Below are 19915 nucleotides of genomic sequence, written 5' to 3'. Positions count from 1 at the left end.
ACCCTCTCCCCTGCTCCATGACTGACTCTTACAGTTCTGTGCGCAGTGCTGACGCCGAGAACATCCCCACGGTGTGTTGGCCATGGCGGGCCCGGCACAAGCTTGACGTCTGCTCTGTACCAGAGTACCGTTTCCAAGCACACCTTCCTGGCCTTGCATTTAGATCCAGCTTCAAAGTGGAGCTTTCTTTTCGGTCAAAGGTTCCTGCCCTGTTCGCAAGTCCCTTCTTCCCGGCTGGTCCTGTGGTTCTCAATTCTTCCAGAAGCCATGACGCGATCTGAGGCATGGGACAGTTCCTGTGCATTTAGAATGGCCTCACTCCCCATGCCTCATCCCCACCCCGGCAGACTCCACTAGGTTCTAACGCAGGGGCCAGCAAACAGCAGCCCGTGGTCTCGTTGAAACGGCCAGGGAGCTAAGACCGATTTCAATGTCTTTAAATGGTTGAAATTCATATTTCAACTGGGGTCCATCTCTGGGGTCCACAAATAAAGCTTGGCTGGAACATAGTCATCCTCCCCCACCCATGGATTGTCCGTGGCCACGGTTACGCTATGACAGCAGAGTTGAGTAGCTACGAGAGATGCGATGGCCCGCAGATCCTACAATATTGGGCTATCCATCTGTCTGACCCTTTACAGAAATAGTTCGCCATCCCCTGATCTAAGCAGAACTTCCCCACAGCTCTCTAATAATTAATAATTTCCATTTAGGAACCTACGAGGAGCTGCTCCGAGCACATTCTGACCTGGAAGGGACAGATAAGGAAGCATCCACGTCCCCGCCTGTGTGACCGGTGCCGCAACAGCACCGTCTCCTTTCTGGATGCTCCCCCAATCCCTCCTCTCACCACGCCCTCTTAGCTGATGGGTCTCTCCCTCATTCTTGTCTGAAGCACCAGCGCGTTATTATCCATCCCCAGCACCCAACAGAGGGTCTGATACAAACCACTAGACTGGAAGTACTTGCCATACAACCTCCTCCTGCAGCTACTTTCTAAAACCACCTCACTAGCCTGGAAGGCAGACGAACCATTTTTCAAATGGAGAATACCGTTAGAGCAAACAGTGTGTACCCCATGTTTCTGCTTCACGTTCAGAGCATAATAACACAGTTCTAATACCTGGTGGTGGAAGAAGCACTTTCCATTGAACAGAAAGGACTGACAAAATGATACCAGTCTGTATCATCTCAATCCTAGAAGGCATTACAGAGAAAGAATCATTTAGTTTTTCAAGTGAGCTGAGGCTTAAAGAAGTTAGCATTTGCCTCAGGTCTCAGGGCTTGTCTTCAGAGCCTACATGCCTCCCCCTACAGTTAGTAGTGGGAATGGGTGCATTTTCTTTAATTTCCTCCTTCAGTGGAAACCATGCACCAGCATCATGCTGGTATTAACAACCTCTTCTGCTCTAGGACCCTCCCCGAGCACAAGTTCTAGCTTTCCCAAGTGACAGAACCCTCTGAAAGTCTGGCCAAGTCTCTGAACCCCTTATCAGAAAAAGACATGTGCTACTTTATTCGGACATTAAGTAACAAGATCTGGGGGTGAGTCTGATGACAAGGTAGTGACAGCTTGAGACACTGTAACAAAATCAACCATAGTTTCTACTGATGAAAAAGCCACAGATACTAACCACTATTGCCTATGACCTAAGCCATAGTTAAAGGAGAGGCTATATCTCAGTTATAGTTTGGAAAAAGAACGAAGACATATTTTTCTGCCATCGAGGTTCATGAACCCCTTGAATTCTGTCTGTGGAGCTCAGGTTAAGAACCCTGGCTGTAGAAGTAACCTGGGAGCCAGCCCATGCATAGGAGGGATGCTCTTAAAGGTCTAATGAGGTCTCTTCAAAACACACGTTCCAGGAAAACAGAATTCACAACACAAATTCCAGGAGCACCCAAGAATTAAAATCATAGGTCTGGAATGCTCTGCAAGCTGCTCGTGCATGATATCGACTGACTCTAACTTCCATGGGTAGTCTGGTCCGTCTGGTCAGGGTAAGATATGCTTCCACAGACGGGGAAGAACAGATCCCATGCACTGAGATACAAACAGACTGCGGCGAAGACTCTGAGGCTTTCCCCAAGCACACTCTGACCGGTTAGCATACTGTTAATCCCTAAAGTATTAAGTTTTAGTTATTAAAGGAAGTCACCCAGGGGACTGACAGAGCCATAGAAGTGAAATAGAAAAATCTTGGGAGTTAATGCAACACTGGAATTTTACAGATAAGAACAGTAGAGTTCAATGAAAAAAGAGAGGTGATGTGCCTGAGTCCAACACAGAGAGGGGCTGATTTAACTGATCCTGGAAAAAAACAATTACAGCATTACAGAATGATGAGATCTGAGCAAATCCTGATCTAAAACAGAGAAAGTCTGTGTTCCTCTGTCACCATCCTCTTATTTAAATTCTGATTTCTCTGTGTATTGTAATTTGATGGACCATTAATCTGTCCAGTGTATTTTACTTCAAATACTGAAGTGGATATTTTGTTTAAAAGATGAAGGGTCAGGGCTCAGAAACTGGTTTTCCCAACACGATTTAATAAACTGCAATCTTCCTATCTGACACTTTTAAAGGGAAATTTTGTGTATGTAGCTAATAGTTCAAAAATCAAGAAATACCAACGAAAACTGTTTTTCCCTGTGAAAAAGCAGAGGCTTTACAAGAGCAAGACTTCTTCCTCTTTGTTTGTAATAACAATAATAAACCAAAGTCCTGACATATTTGTAGTATTTTTATTCCTAAAGGAAAAAACAGGAACTTTCATTGTACTTTAAAGTTATTACCCCCGATACGTTACCAGCTAAGCACTGTGAGGCCAGCCTCAGACACGAGAGACCCGCTGCTCTCTCTAGGAAATGCCCCATTAGGGTGGTGCCTCTGAAACACTCGGGGGTCCCGTCACTGACCGGCTTTGCCCAGAGGGTTTCGGCAGCATATAGCCCTGGCTGAACAGCACACATCATGCTCGGATTTTTCCTGTTGCCTGGCTAGTGACCCCCTACAGGAAGATAACAGACACGCCGGGAGGGCGGAGCAGCTCGCTACACATGTCTGGCTGCTCTTATCAACTTATCATATAAGGAAAGGAAAGTGATTGATTCGGATCCTGACACCGCAGAATCTGGGAGAAGAGAAACAAAGCAGCATTAAGGCTGATCTGTCGAGTGACTACAGCCCTCAGGAGTGAGCAGGGTTATTCGTTCGGCTGCCATCTGACAGTTCCCTGCAGCACCGACCCACCGGAGGGAAGAAAGCACTCACGATCAAGTTCCTGCTGGAAAAGGAGGGAAGAGACTCCCACCGATGGTCCTTAAACCGTGGCCGCAGAGCCCCGCATCTGAGAGGGCAGCTTAGGACCGGGATTCCCATGTGCCTTCGAGTTTGCTAAGCTGCTGGTTTATTACCAAAAGAAAGGAAGAATGTGGCAGATTGTTTTCTTTACTTTGGGCTGTGATCTTGTCCTAGCCGCAGCCTATAACAACTTTCGGAGAAGCATGGACAGCATCGGGAGGAGGCAGTATCAGGTTCAGCACGGAGCCTGCAGCTACACCTTCCTCCTGCCAGAGACAGACAACTGTCGCTCTTCCAGCTCCTACGTGCCCAACGCCGTGCAGAGGGACGCACCGCTAGATTACGATGACTCGGTACAGAGGCTGCAAGTGCTGGAGAACATCATGGAAAACAACACTCAGTGGCTGATGAAGGTAGGAAAAAAAATCATTTTTACTTGGTGAACTTCATGAAGCTAGTAAGATCAGCTCAGTTTAAAAAAAAGGAGGGGAGGCAAAGAGCACAGGAGAGAGAGATAGATGGTGGCTAATACCTTCGAATGAATTATCCTTTCTTTGACTCTATCCCAGAGTGTAAAGTAGTCCTGGGTGGGAAGTGAAAAGGATTATTTGAGAAAAATGCCAGAATCCATAAAGAGATCTCCGAGTTCAGAATCTTTATTTAATAAAGTAGAGAAAGTGCACTTCTCTGCAAAACGTGTAGGCTGTGTTGTTTGTGTAAGTGGTTTAAACTCAGCAACACCCATTGCCAGGGATGTTATAAACTGGTTTCAGGCGCGGGGGGTGCGGGGGAGGGAAGCTGTAAGCAACAGCGGTGCCAGAGCCAGGAGCCAGGAAAAACGTGACAATCATGCTAATTACTGACATAACGGATGGAGTAAAGTGCTTTACCAATTTCCTGAATTTATTTACTAAAATAGATTGTGACTCTTGGTAAATGAGAGGAAATTTAATAAAGCACACTTTATGTTTCTCAGAACCTGTGGGCTTTACCCTGAAGGGTTTGTCGGTTTGTAAATGGGGTACTTTTCACATGCACCCCAGGGTATGTCCGGGCCCCCAGCCCCTCGGCTGCAGCAGCAGGCTGGGGGTGTCGCCCCATGGGGACGGGCACACAGGGCATTCTGCCACAGCTCTGCCATGACAAGATGGTCGTGTTCGCAGGGCCACGATGATACACAGTGTCACAGATGTTTCGTAGAGAGTTTGACCCAAACAGGATATGGAAAGCTCAGTTTTTCTTTTACCAGTGAGGATTTTCCTCATGTACATGTAGGGGGTATTCCTATAAAACCCAAAGTCTCCCTGAAATTTTTCTTGATATGGAAATATATATATATATATATATATATATATATATATATATATATACACACACACACACACACACACACACACATACTAAAGGAGGCTTAAACAAATTGCATAAATAGATTAATCATTCAATATTATACTGACAGTACAGCACGGTGCTTACAGAGTTGAGAAGGTACTATTTACCGAGCTAATTCACTTCATTCAAGACCTTGCCCCAGAAGGAATTCTCAGCCTTTCATTTCCCCATAAACTTTCTGTTAGGATATTTTATCTTAATCTTAGAATAGATCTTGGCTCCAAATCTGTGTTTCTCATTAGCTGTCCTACCTTCAGAGAGGAAATGACCAAGTTATTACTTGAGTCTAAGCCGGAATGAATGAGTGCCCTCAGCGCTGCGTTCCCTGCAACCAAGCAGCCGCTTCAGTGCAGACGCAGAAAACAACAAACACTTACCAGAAAGGCCTGCTGTGTGATACACAACTCGTTCCTAATCATCTTTGAAGGCACTGGCCCTTCTGGGCAAATTCTCCCCCCAAGTTTTCCTCTTTTCCTAAGAAGGTTCCTGTGGTGTGCGCTTTTAAAATCTTCAGTAATTCATACATGTGCATAAAAAAGAAGCTGTTCATTCACAGATGTACTTTAAAAAAAAAAAAATACGCAGCAACACAGACAAACTGCACCCTAAAGGTGTCCTCACTCCGACGTCCCATTTCTTTTTACATTGTCACGTTCACGCTGAACCCCCTCTCTCCGTCCACTGTGGTTATGCCAGGGCTAACAGCCGTGGTGAGAGATGAAAGATACATCGTACATAGTAAACACCCTAATCTGCCCAACTGGTAAATCATCTCTTAAAATAAACAGTCAAGAAACCTGAAAGAATGTTTTGCCAAATGCAAGACTGCTTAAATTGCATTTGCTTAATAAAGCCCACAGTAAGCACACCTGAAAAACTCCATGGGCAAGGCTCACATTTCTTAGACAAACAACCCCCTTTTCTTGGATCTTTGAGACACAGTTTAAAGAAGGAAAGGGGCAAGAAATTCTACATGAAGAGACCAACATTTTTTCCTTTCCTGGTTCAATTAGTAAATATTTGAACAGTGGCACAATGGCATTTCCAGACTCCTTCTTTAGCTATCTAGCTAAATTATCACAGAGAATGACGTCATGTTTATCTTTTCATCAGCTCAGCACCTGTTCACCTGGTCTATCTGGGTGATGCGCACCTGAGAGTTTGTGTTCACTCACTCTGGTCACAGGCTTCTCGTTTTGGAATGAAAGCAAAAAAAAGAAAAAAAAAGGCAAATATGAAACCTGTTTAAAGTGGTTAAATGTAACCTCTTTGCTTGTTTTTTATTGCTGTGTTTTGTCACCTGTGACAATAAACACTGCTTTTCTCATAAGGGACAAAATAATATATAATGGGATGATAGATAAGCCACAGGTTTAAAGGTTCAACATCACATCGAACTAGATGGCTAGACCATCCCCGAGAGAAAAAGCACAATTCTGTGTTTTTCATTGTTTCTCATATTTCCTTTTCTTTAGGGCTGGTTTTTTTTTAATGTTTTCATATTTCCTTTGTCTTCCTGATCAACACTAAAAATTAGAGGGGTCTATGGGGGGTGGCAGGGTGGGAAACCTTTAAGATTTTAAGAAAAGTTGTTAAGAGGGAAAATAAGACCAAGTTTCTGGTTGATTTCAGGGCAGGTGACTAGCGGTTCATCTCCTGAGTGGCAAGCATTGCCTAGGGAGCTTGGACTAAGAAAGCCGTTTTGCAATCATCAAAAGATGCCACGCTGCCCCTTTAATCAGCCAGGCAAAGGAAGTGTCAGGCTTCTGAATGAGTGCAGAGTAATATGAATGAACAATGCAGGGAGGGCTCACTTTCTGCTCAGTGGTTAAACAAGGATAAGATAAATGCATGACAGTTTACCAAATACAACACAATGACCTAAAAAAACACTGTATGTCACAGTCCCCTGCTAACCCTGCAGCTATGCTAAAGCTCTGCCCCAGTGATACTAAACTCACTTTATAAAAACTGACAAATAACTTAGCGAAGTGGATTTTATCTTGCATGGAGACCAAATGTATTTTTTTTTCCGATAAGAGGAAATAGGGAAAGGAAATAAACAATTATTTCACACTGATGAATACCTCAAATTTATAAACAACTGCAAAGCCTATTGTGCTTTAAAACAGAATGTTTTGAAAAATAAAGCTAATGCCTATTAAATTGATGTAAACATTTCCTTTTTTTTTTTTTTTTTGTAGTGAAAGAAGTACAGGGTAGGCACTATAAACCTGAATCTAGATTCTTTTCTTCCTCTAAAACTAATAATAATATATTCTTTTAATAAGGTGGGAGGAACTACTATTCTCCAGTGGATGTAGAGGGGACAATGCACTTTTGCTGCTAAAAACAAAATTGCCATCAATGGGAAAAACTGATGGTGAGAGGCTCAGGGGCACTGAGACCACCAGCCCTTCCCCATCCCTGTGGCAGTGGGGGGACGGGGGAGGTGGAGAGGGAGTATGTGTGTATTTTATCATATGTGGTTGCAAAACATTCCTTAGCTGTATATTCAAACAAACAAATAACCAGAGCTTGGTTCATTAAAGGAAAGAAAAAAAAAATCCTACTATAGCCATAGCCAACGGCCCACTTTGGGACTGGAAAAGAACCACGGCTCCTATGCTGTATCTTAAATCATGAACTATGACTGTGTTCAGTATTGGCAGCAAAATTCGTGCATTCAGACAAGCGGAATAAAGCCTGTATTTCAGATGGCAGGGAAATGATTACTACTGTTATTTAATTATATATTCATATCACTATAGCAAGGAATGAAGAGATGATTAAAGTGTCACGATGGGAGAGGCAGCACAACATATTTAAGTTTGGAAAATGCAGGTATAATGTTTACTGTGTATCATGTAAGATATACATAGTGCAATGTGTGCTTACTATGTATATTGTATAAAACACACTGAATATCTAGTACACATACTATATGCTGTTTATATAATATTCGCTTTCCATGGTCAAATAGTCTCTGCTTGATAACCGGGGTTTCTGGCATGCTGAACCGCAGAGGCACTGCACTGTGGGGAGACGACTATCTGCCTGTGGAGTCTAGAACTAGGAAATGGAGCTGGACACAACTTCCATAATATCGTACTTCCTGTTTAGACACTAGGTAATCCGTAGAGTCTCCATACTAAAATTTGAAAATTGGTTTATTTTCACCAATGTGGTTCTTTACAGTTTTCAAACAGGCTGTGATCCAGTGACTGTGCAGGAACATGAAAGGGATAATGACCTTACAAAGGGTGATCCTATGGGAGGCTGGCCCAGAGTGCTGATTTTAATTTCTAACTGAAATCTCGTGCATTTATAATCGAAAAACAACAGTTTAAATCAACCCTACCGCCATATGGATAACTTGAAAAAATAAAGCACACATGTTATGAAAGGAATATACAAGCAATGTAAAATAAGCAAGTCAAATCATTAAAACAGTAGAAAGGAGGAAGTAAATTCTCCCTCTCCCTAATCTTTAGCTTCCAGACGAGCACTTAAGAGATTCATAGGAGCCCTTTACTATAAAAATTTAATATGAAAACGCATGAATTTCCTTCTTAAAATATGTGTGTGGTATTATACCACTGTGATATGATCAGAACTCTTATTTGGATCACGAATGACATGGTAAGAGGTTAAAAGAAAGAGATTTTATTTAGGAAAAAGCAAACTTTGGAAGAGTGAGGTAAAGGAGAACATGAAGTAAAGCGCTGTGCGTGTGCATATGCATGAGAGAGACAGAGAGGGAAAGACAGCGGCGAGGCGGGGGAGACAAGGGCAAGGGCTAGAGACACTACCCATGAGGGCTCAATCAAGATAAGGAAAAGGGGCTGTGTTATTGCATGGCTGTTGTGACAGAAGAAAGGTAGTTAATATTGCCCCATATTCTGGCCATCAAATGACAGTATGGCCTGCACAGCTCTGTGGATTTCCCAAATTGAGACCTAGAAACTATATGTGATGAGCCATGGACAGATACAGATTTTCCAAATCAGGTGCTCATAAAATTGTAGAATATTTGTATTACTTAACGATAATGATAACTGTGCAAACTATTATCTCTCTTATAATATATATATACATGCTTCTTACATACATCTATACCTATAAAATATACTTTATTTTTTATTAAACATAAATTCAGAAGTTTTATGTGTGTGTGTGTGTGTGTGTGTGTGTGTATATATAGTCTTTTCACTATATCCTTCTTTGACTTGAACAACCTGACAATAAGATTTTTCTCCTAAATTATCCTAGAATTCTTCTGATAAAAAGAGAGCTTCTCAATTTCCCAGTCACACTTTTCTCATGGAAGTAGTATTAGTAACACAGTTATTGGGGGCTGCTACCAGGTAGCACTGAATCACTTTAAAGCACTTTCCACACTTTAGCCCATTTTGTCCCAAGACCATCTCTAGAACACAGGCATGGGAGATATAATCCTATCTATTTTTAATCACTTATAAACATCGGTCAAGATAATATCAATGTGCTTTGCAGTTTGGAAGTCTTATATGGATTACCTAGAGAGGAAAACAAACACGGAAAGGCACGTACATCCCCAACTTTGACAAAAGACAGAATTTTCCATGGAGCTGGAAAAACTACAGCAAACTGTCGGGACAAATGTGAATGGACCCGAATCTGGTGCTATTTCTTAGTCCACTAATGTAAATGACTGAATTCCACTCTGCCCCCTCCCATTCCTTTTGGGCAAGAGCCACTAAAGTTCATTTATTTGTTCAACAAATATTTATTGAAAGCCTCCGTGTGTCCTGGTGGCACTCTAGCACTCAGAAAAAAATCACTGAGGCGAAGTCAATGACCAACGATCTGGCCCTGGTGGGGACTTGCTACGTTATAGCACAGCGTTCCTGGCAGGACATGTGTCCAAAGGTAGGAAGTACTACACAAAATCACTGAATGCCAAAAGAAGACCTGGTAAAGGAGATCAGAGTGATGGAGAGCAGGGGTGGAGAAGGGCATGTTACCAGTTGGGTCACTCCACTGACAGCTCTTTCACAAAACGGAAACCAATTCAAACCCTTTCCAAATGGTCATTTCTCCTTGTCATCAAAGGGATACAAGATTATTACAGAAACAGAGCATACAAAGGATGCACAGAAGACACATACTATGTATAATTCTATCACTCTGAAATGACCACCCTTAATGTGCTGCGTGCACTGCAATATCATGTATACTTATCCCTACTGCTGTGAAGTGTGTCAGACTGATGAGTCACAGACCTGTACCCCTGAAACAAATAATACATTATATCCTAATAAATTAAAAAATAATAACAAATTAAAATTAAAATAAAAAGAAAGTAGGTCTGGGAGGTTAAGTAACTTGTTGACATCCCAAGTCAGCAATAAGTAATTCCCACCACCCGCGAGACAGGTGGTCACAGACAAGCGCAGGGCTGGCGTTCCTGGGCACACCTGCGCACTGGGATGCCAGAGCACATCAACAGGTTTGGCACATGGTGGCTACTGAGTGGACAATCTCATCATCCAATGTTTACAGGTAAAACGTGCCATTGTTTCTATATGAGAATTGTACCAAAGCAGCTAAGGAAAAAGAAAAAGCAACTAGGAATATCTCGTGTGTAAAGTGAAATTACCCCAAATTCCACTTTATAGTTGAGAAGAATAAAAACAAACTCTGTGATAACCGAGAGCAAGTGTATATGCACCTTCACACACCATACCCACAGGAGCAACCCTTTCCTGGTTGTTGCCTGAGGGGCGACATCCTGAACTTCATAAACACTTGGAAGTTCAGACAAATAAAATTCAGTCCCATGAAAGTAATGTGCGACCCGCTCTGTCCTCTGATTTGATTTTAAAATCATCCAGGATTCTACGATAGGTATCACCAAAAATACCTTGATGTCAGCATGGTATTAATGTTTAAAATGACAAATCATCAATGATCTGATATAATCAAAAATGGTAAAAAAAAATTTTTTTCACAGTGTTTTAGAATAAAAGTTTTCAACATTTACTGGGGTTAAAAATGACTGTTTTATGTACACTTTGACAGTAAAGGGATGAACTCTCCTCCACCACCTGAACTCTGAGTCAAGTATGCTAGCTGTCTGCAAATTAATATTTTAATTAGATATTTCCCCATGAAATCACCTTTCTTCCTTATCCTAATCTTGGCACATACCAGCCGATGAAAGATGTGAAACCTATTAAAATCCCCTGAGGAGTGGACCAAATCCTTTTACCATCATAGCTCCTTCAACCAGCTACAACCATTATCTTTGCCATTCAACTAGAACCTAATTAAAACCTCTGTGGGACCAGCCTTGGGGGGGCGCCTGGGACAGTAATTACTTTGCTCCCAAATCAGCCTCAGTCCTTCCTTTGAGCAACTTTTCAGAGCCTATGAATCGCTTTTGAAATCTTGACATTAACCTGACAACTTAACACTACAAAGTCTTCACATCTAATATTTAAAAAACCAACAATCAAGCCGACTAACTAAATGCATTAAGAATACAACCTGATATTTATTAACACATCATGTTACATTTTTTCATGGACAATGGTGGTTTTTAAGGGAAAGGATATCAAGATACGTAGGTCTTAGGAAATACAGTATTCTGTCATGTTGACACAGCCTCTTCGAGACTACATCACTTTATATGTGAATATTCACAAGTTACTTACTAATCTGTTTTTTAGGTAGAGAAAATCAATAAAGTCTTAAAAGGAGGCAAGCATTCAACCTCTCCATTTCTCAATCTCGTCACATCCCGTCTAGGCCATATTCATACTTGTTCACATATTAGCAGTCTTTTCGCTGTGAGGGTGACTTAATGTGCTGATTAGCCTGGTGACAGAACCCACCGTCCCCATCACCCTCAGTGTTCCAGGATGGCATCCTCATTACGATTGTTCCAGTAAACACCAGGAATGGAGGGCAAACCTGAGCTGCGCATTAGCTTCTGCATGCCCCTAATTAACATTTGTGTGCTCTCTCTCACACAAAAACAAATTAAAATCTTTTTTTTAAAAAAGTCATTTCATACCAAAAGAAGACGTATCTTGGACACAACTATTCAGATTCAAAGAAATCTAAATATAAAATAAATCATATTTACATGTGAAGTCAATACTATTATTGATAGACAAGCATGCCTTTGAAGTAACTTTTCTGGGTTTTGCTGTCTGCATGCTTATTTTTTAACTTTATTTTTAAAAGATTTTATTTATTTATTTATTTATTTATTTGAGAGAGAGAGAGAGAAAGAGAGAGTGAGTACAGAAGTGAGGTGAGGGGCAGAGGGAGAAACAGGCTCTCCGCTGAGCAGGGAGCCAGATGCAGGGCTCGATCCCAGGACTCGATCCTAGGACCCTGGGATCATGACCTGAACAGAAGACAGACACTTAAGTGAGCCACCCAGGCATCCCGGTGTCTGCATGTTTAATTAACTACATAAGCGGTGCAATCTGAAGCGACAGAATACCAGTTTTTTTTGTTATTTCATTTGTTCCTCTTTATATGTAGCAAATGACTTTAAAAGACTTTATTTTTTAGAGCAGTTTAGGTTCACAGTTAAATCGAGAAGATGTACAGATTTCCCAAATGCCTCCTGCCGCCACATACATGCATAGCTTCCCCCCATTATCAGTGACCCCCACCGGGTGGTCCATTTGTTACAACAGATGAACTTACACTAACACACCATTATCACCCAGGGCCGACAGTTTACATCAGGGTTTACTCTTGGTGTCATACACCTGTAGTTTTGTGGACAAATGTATCCGCCGTCATAGTGCCATGCGGAGTATTTTCATGGCCCTAAAAACCACCTGTGCTCCACCGGTTCATCTCTCCTTCCTCCAAACCCCTTGCAACCACTGATCTTTTCACTGTGTCCATAATTTTGTCTTTTCCAAAACGTCATATACTTGGAATCATGCAGTAGCCTTTTCACTTAGGAAGTGACATTTTTTTTTTTAGCATGACTAACTACATTTGTTTAACCCCCACTGTGCACTTTCAGAAACATAAGGCGACAGCAGGGACTTTAAGGGATTATGTGTTTTAGTAAGTTGATGAGTACAAAAGCAAGTTGGAAATTCTAAGATGCTACACTAGTGCAGGGATTATAATTATAATTAATTTTAATAACAATACCAGAAACACAGTTAACAAGATCTGTATCATCTCTCACGTTCAAGATCATAATGCCACTCGCTCTCGTCAGGTTAAATGATCTGACCTTATACCTTTGAGTTGGATGCCTCAAAGCACATCTTTACTGTAAGATAGTGAATTTCCTTTCAGCATGGAAAAGGGCCGTTGCAAGTGCACAAGGAAAGTGCCTATACCTCACGGCTGGGCGCCTCTCTAGAAACACCCTGCTCTGAAACTGTCGAGGACCTCTTCCCCCATACCACCCTGCCTATGCTGCTCCATCATGCTCGCCGATAAAGCTACGGGGCCCATTAAAACCGTCAGACTTTATTGTTAAATGTATTTTTATCACTTCAGCGTCCAATAAGTTATAAGTAACACTGCCCTTCTGCCCATTCAGTTTTTATAGAAGGCAGGAACTTAAAGACTATGGAAGGGCAGTCTTCAAGCTGCCTTCTGAGTGGGCATTCTGGAGTTAACTCAAGAACCCATGTGTCTGGGTTGAAAAGATTCAAAATTCCTAAGAGGTATCATTTCCTCTGGGCTTCTGTAAGTATTTTCTCTGCCATTAGATTTATGGAATCAACAGACACTATCAATTTTTGGTTGTCTGCTGGATAATTATAAACATTAGTCTGAAGATAATCGGAATATTCCTTTGAGTTTTATTAACTACTATCTAGTCTTTGGAATCTTGGAAAATTATTACATACAGATGTAGCTTAAAACATCCCTAAGCAAACCAGTCTTCTAAATGAGAAATTCTGGTGCAAAAATGCTGCTAGAGAAAAGATACTTTGCTGAATAACATAATCAAATTCTGACCACAAGCTAATAATCTATGCTTAACCTTTGGTGCATGTATATGTAATTCCTTATTATTTTTAGTTACTAGGAAACAGACTGTTAAATTCACTAAAACATTTTTAAAACGTATCCAGATTTAAACTTACTAAAGTGTTACTAACAGGAATTCCCAATCAGAATTGGTTTTAACCTAACTATAACAGTAAAATGCTCTTAAAAGCACTGTTGGCTGGGATAATTGGGTTATAAGCTAGAGAATCAAGATTAATCACAACACCATTCCCTCAAATAACCACTGGCCATTTGAGGCGATGTGTGATTATTTGTCCATATTTTCAAATATGGTCCCCTTCTGGGTGACAACACAGTCGTCCATATGCGTTTCTTCCTCTAAGTAGACAATGTTTAATACGTATAACCTATTTATTACTACATGACTAGCCTGCCCCAACCCAAGAAGGTTTTACGGCTGTACCACACAGAGTTACTGCAGAGAATGCTACTTTCTTTCACCCTTCTTTACCCTGAAATGCCATTACCATTCAAGTCAGTGGTCTCTGAATGAAAAGAAGAAATAGTGAAAACATTTGTTGAATAACCAGCTCTCTTAGAGCTGGAATCCTTTCTCTATCCATTTCAGTTTTAAGGGATTCAAAATCCTGAGTTGGCAACACACGTCAGCCACGACAGCCATGGACATAACCTAGCACCACTCATTCGGCTCCTCAGAAACAAGGGGGCTGTTGGCTCATTACATGGATGCTGGCATCTTTCACTTGTTTGCTTAAAAAGTCTACAGAAGGGCACGTGGGTGGCTCAGTTGGTTGAACGACCGCCTTCGGCTCAGGTCATGATCCCGGACTTCCAGGATCGAGTCCCGCATTGGGCTCCCGGCTCCTTGGGGAGTCTGCTTCTCTCTCTGACCTTCTCCTCTCTCATGCTCTCTCTCACTCATTCTCTCTCAAATAAATAAATGAAATCTTTAAAAAAAAATTTAAAAAAAAAAGTCTACAGAATTCTTGCAAAAAGGAAGCCATTCATGTGACAGCAGTCAGTATGGGTCAAAACAGAGAAAGGCACTTCCCCCTTTGCTGGCGCTATAGCTGTTGCTGTAGGATGAGAGAGGGGGCAGCGACCATTATCAGGCATCATACTACAATGGAGTGCCAGCCCACTGAAGGTAGATACTCTCTTCCCCCTTTACAGAAAAAACTCAAGCTCAGGGTTCTATCACATGGTACACAGCTGGAAAAACCATAGTCAAGTCTCTTTATCTCGGAGCTTCTTATAATAACACACATTCTCAAGAGATTTAAGTAGAAGCCCACACATCTTCTTGTGCAGATCAGGAGAGCTGACAGGCTTCGTGGTGTCCCCCCGACGCCTGCCGCTCTGAGGCAACACACAGTGGTCACACCCAGAGCATGGCCACACCACAAGGAAGAACAAATATGGGGAAGATGGCAAACAGTGAGAAGACCAATCTGGGTGGATGTTCTTGCTTCCGTCCCACCCCTGGAGGCGTGCTAAGGTGCGAAGTGACTTGCTAGGCTCCGGAGAGGGCAGGCTGCCAGCAGACCCAATATGTCTAATTTCAAAGCCCTTCGATCAGCCGCAGTATTCCCCCTCCTCCCAAGCTTTGCTTTCTCACTCCCAGGACTGGAACGTACACCCATACGAATGGTAAAACCCGGATGGTTTAAACGTCCATACGACGCTGTGTGAGCACCCATGGGGGCTGCCACCCTTTGGCATCACCAGACACACACGCAAGGTAACAGCAAGATGGCAGCCTTTTTGGAAGTTTGGAGACAACGGCCATACTTGGCTACGTTTTCAGACAGAGGAAGGGATTCATGAATAAGCAAAGGCAGTGCTAAAATCGAAAGGTAGCTCTTCCTCAGGCAGCCCTGCAGGAATAAGGAACAGGCAAAACAAGTGTGAAAGAGCAGGAATTATTCCAATCCACATACACACCGCTCCTCAACACGCGGATGGACAAGGGCAGCGCTCGCCTTCACATTTACGCATTCATGCCGCTGCAGAAGACATGCCTCAGATTGCCCTGAGCCAGAGTCCGGCAGCACACGCTGCTCCTCCTGACCTGTCGTCAGGTCAGTATTAGCCCGACACTCCGTCAAAACACCTACGCTACTCGCTTCACTTCCTCTCATCACGGAGGCGCTGCAGCAGCTCACATCCACACAAGCAGGGTGAGTCGGGGCTAAAGAGATGAGACCACAGTCACATAACTTCCAGTGCAGTACACTGTTACGACGGCTCTATTTTATTATCAGTTGTTGTGAATATCTTACTGTGCCTAATTTAGCAGTTAAACGTTATCATTAAGTATGTATGTGCAGGACAAAACAGCAAATACATAGTGTTTGGTACTATCCGTGGTTTCAAGCTTCCACTGGGGGTCAGGGGCTATGCCCCCCGGTGCCCCACCCCCAACGATACGACTGTATCTCTTCCTCCCAAGGCTCGCCACCACTCTGCCCTCTGTCACTGCAGGTTAATTCTGCTAAGTTTTAGATTTCGTATTCTTTTTTTTTTTTTTAAGATTTTATTTATTTATTTGACAGAGAGAGATCACAGTAGACAGAGAGGCAGGCAGAGAGAGAGAGAGTGAGAGGGAAGCAGGCTCCCTGCTGAGCAGAGAGCCCGATGCGGGACTCGATCCCAGGACCCTGAGATCATGACCTGAGCCGAAGACAGCAGCTTAACCCACTGAGCCACCCAGGCACCCGATTTCATATTCTTTTTTGGTCCATTTTATTACTTCTCTGATTTACCCATGTTGTTGTATTAAAATGTACCCTTTTCCCTTACTGTGTAGTGTTTCACTGTATGAGTATGACACAATTTATGTATCTGCTCTACTGTTATAGATGGATATTTGTGTTCTTTTATTAGAGTCAACACTTCTTAATTGGACACACCCATGTACCATTTCTCCTGTACTGTTGTTATCTTTGGAATCTATACAAATGGACTGACTTAAAGATGCCCTTGAATGACTTCCAAGACTCATCTGCCCTCAGATGAAATCTACTCCGCAGAAAATACACAAAGGAGTGACCTTTCCCTCCACATGTAATTCCATAACCTCCATAATCGGAGGTTAACAAGAAATTAGGGTGGAGATAAAACAAAGGCCTGTCAAGTACCCATTCACTACTCTCTCTGGCCTTTCCAATCTTCGCCTCTTCCCTAACAAAACCTTGATTTTTCAGCCCCATCAGAGAGAGCTGGTTCCACACTAGACAATTTTCCAGGTTGAGCTTGCACATCTGGGAGCACCACAGTTTTCCTTCTGTTCTCAAGTCTTTCTATAACAGTATTATGCTTTAATTTGTATGATTAACGGTCATTATGAAAATCAGTAAGATGTTCTTCCCGTTCCTTAGCTCAGCTCCTCTATCAGTGGGCGCTGGCCTGAGCTTGCTTCTTGAGCAGCTACGGGACTACTGAGATGCACAGCACAAGGGCTCTGAAAACCCAAGGGCTGCTTTTCTGACATGGGCCAGAGTAAAGCTCATGGCCACTGGGAACAGGCTTAGGATGAGGATTCACATCCCAGCTTTGAGTTCATCACGGTGTTTCAGTAAATTTCCTAAACTGGCATGAACTTTTTCCCCAAAGGCATCCATGCTCCAGGGGACTACTGGTGCGAGGGCTGAGGAAGAGGTCTACACGTACCTGCAAAATGCCAGAATGCGGGACAGACATTTTGGATGAATCCTTTACTTCAGTTCTAACTTTGACCTCCTTAGGCCATAGTACTCCTAAAGTCACTCCAGAAGACAGCCCAGATTCCACCGGAACCACTGCTCCTAATCTGAATCCCACAGAGCAGCCAGAACTCCAGTGTAGGTCCTTCTGCTGAGGGGATTCAACAAAGATGCTAAGCCACAAAGTTTAAGCTGGCATTTAGACCACTTTAATTTGAAACCAGATTTCTACAGCTGAGGGAAACTTTCAAGAATTCACTACCACTGATAAAATTAAACTGGCTTGTAGGAGTCAAGACCAAATCATAGGAGCAACCACAGTGATTTCTGGTTAAAAAATGAGGGTGAGATGACTCATACTTTGATTGAAACAAACAAACCCTAACAATAGGAAAACCTCCGCTACTGCTCTTTTCTTCCTGTGTGCCCCCCACCCTCATTCCCACTTCCTGTGTGCCCCCCACCCTCATTCCCACTTCCTGTGTGCCCCCCACCTCCATTCCCACTTCCTGTGTGCCCCCCACCCTCATTCCCACTTCCTGTGTGCCCCCCACCTCCATTCCCACTTCCTGTGTGCCCCCCACCCTCATTCCCACTTCCTGTGTGCCCCCCACCCTCATTCCCACTTCCTGTGTGCCCCCCACCTGCATTCCCACTTCCTGTGTGCCCCCCACCTGCATTCCCACTTCCTGTGTGCCCCCCAGCCTCATTCCCACTTCCTGTGTGCCCCCCACCCTCATTCCCACTTCCTGTGTGCCCCCCAGCCTCATTCCCACTTCCTGTGTGCCCCCCACCTGCATTCCCACTTCCTGTGTGTCCCCTCACCCCTCAGTCCCACTTCCCCTAATTCGCACTTCCTGCTTATCCCTCTCTCCTCATTCTCACTTCCTACCTGTCCCCTCACCCCTTAGCCCCACTACCTGTGCCCCTCACCCCCATTCCCACTTCCTGCTTGTCCCCTCACCCCCCAGTCCCATTTCCTGTGCCCCCCTCACCCCTCATTCCCACCAGTTCCTTTGCATGGCCTTACTCCTCATCCTCACTCGCTTGTGAGCTGCGTGTTCCCACCGAGCTAGTCAGTGAAGACGTGCATCTTCAGTCACTTGTGTGAATGGAGTCACTGCCGCTCTGAAAGAGGTGGTGGTGTGCTCCATCAACTATACGAGCCCTCAAAATACACTCCTCAATGAAACATCTGACCCCTAAAGATAAAGCAAAGTGAGTCAGCCATTCCATGGAGGCTCAAAGTGATGCTGGGCCCCTCACCCCATTGAAAGAGAAATATCTCCCGAAAGGATTTTTTTTTCCCCTTTAAGTTGTGAGTAAAAATTCAAGCATGCAGAAGAAAAAGTCAATTCTGAATGACATGCTTTTTATAACTCATGGCCGTGGAGTGAAAGGGGACAGGAATTTTCCACTAGCTTCCATTGGAAGAGACATGCATGCAAAGCAGTAGGGTTAGGGAGAAGGGGCAGACCTCCAGAACTGAAACTAATTATGGGAAAATGATTCAAGTCGCTTGTACTTTTACCGCAAGCATTTGGAGAATCACACTGAAAAGTTACTTCCCAAATCGCTCTGGTGTTCACGAAAATTTGGCTTTTCTATACGTTATAAAACTAGTTCGACTTTGAACAAGTGAGGATGGCAGGCATACAAACGATAAATTACATGCAGAAGTGGACCACCTTACTTCTGTAAAACTGGTTCACACTCTCTGTCCTTCCGCTACCCGAGCAAACCCACATCAGCCGGAGGCGAGCAAGCCATGCCCCAGAACGTACGCCTGCTCTGAGACCATTCCCCGGTAACACACTTCGCTTACTGAAGCTGTCCGCTGAAAGGAGACACGGCGGCAAACAACGAGCTGGCGAGAAACGGGGAGGTTCTTCTTCATGGTTTCGGAAGTTAGTAATATGCAAGCATATGTCTTAAGGAACATCTTACATAATTACCAGTTCTTTTTGATTTACTGATTTTCCAATCAACATTTGCAATCACAGAGATCGCGGTTAAAGACAGTATATGGACTGAGGGAAGGGAGGGGAGGGTCGATTGAGTACGCACCCCATTAAATGCAGGAGTCAGTAAAGATGTTCTGAGACTTCACTAATACCAGTGACTGAGCAGGGGGATATATCCGCTCAGCTTCTCAGACTTGGGAACCAAATTGGACACTGACACCCTCATTTTGAGCCCCATGCTGACTGTCACGCACTGCTTGCCTTTTGTGGCAGTAACCACCAAAAACGTGGCTTTGCACAGTGGCACATTCTAACAGCACTGAAACTGTGAGCTACTTTTCTTCTCTGATACTAATTCTTCTAGTGGCAGGCAGGTGTTAAGTATGGTGCGGTTTCCCTTGAACATCAAACTATCTCCCACGGCCCCCAAGGGTTTGCTGCAGGGAGGGACCCAGGATGCCCTGGAAACCGTTTAGAAATGATGCTAATTTCTTCCATTTAATTTTTATGCTAACAGTAGGCATTTATATGCCTATTTT

The 19915-nt window shown here is 43.3% G+C and overlaps 2 protein-coding genes across 3 annotated transcripts in view; one reads left to right on the top strand and one right to left on the bottom strand.

Moving 5' to 3' along the window:
• MCPH1 (microcephalin 1) overlaps positions 1–19915 on the bottom strand; it is a 248444-nt gene that overhangs the window by 72258 nt on the left and 156271 nt on the right. The window lies entirely within an intron of this gene.
• ANGPT2 (angiopoietin 2) overlaps positions 2975–19915 on the top strand; it is a 55572-nt gene continuing 38631 nt past the window's right edge. For both annotated transcript variants that reach the window (XM_080796598.1, XM_080796599.1), the window contains exon 1: positions 2975–3717. In XM_080796598.1, coding sequence (XP_080652724.1) covers positions 3433–3717 — 285 coding nt within the window. In that variant the 5' untranslated portion in view covers positions 2975–3432. The remainder of the gene's footprint in view (positions 3718–19915) is intronic.

Source organism: Martes martes, assembly GCF_963455335.1.
Source record: "Martes martes genome assembly, chromosome: 2".
Classification (NCBI taxonomy): domain Eukaryota; kingdom Metazoa; phylum Chordata; class Mammalia; order Carnivora; family Mustelidae; genus Martes; species Martes martes.
This window is presented reverse-complemented; position numbering and strand designations above follow the sequence as displayed.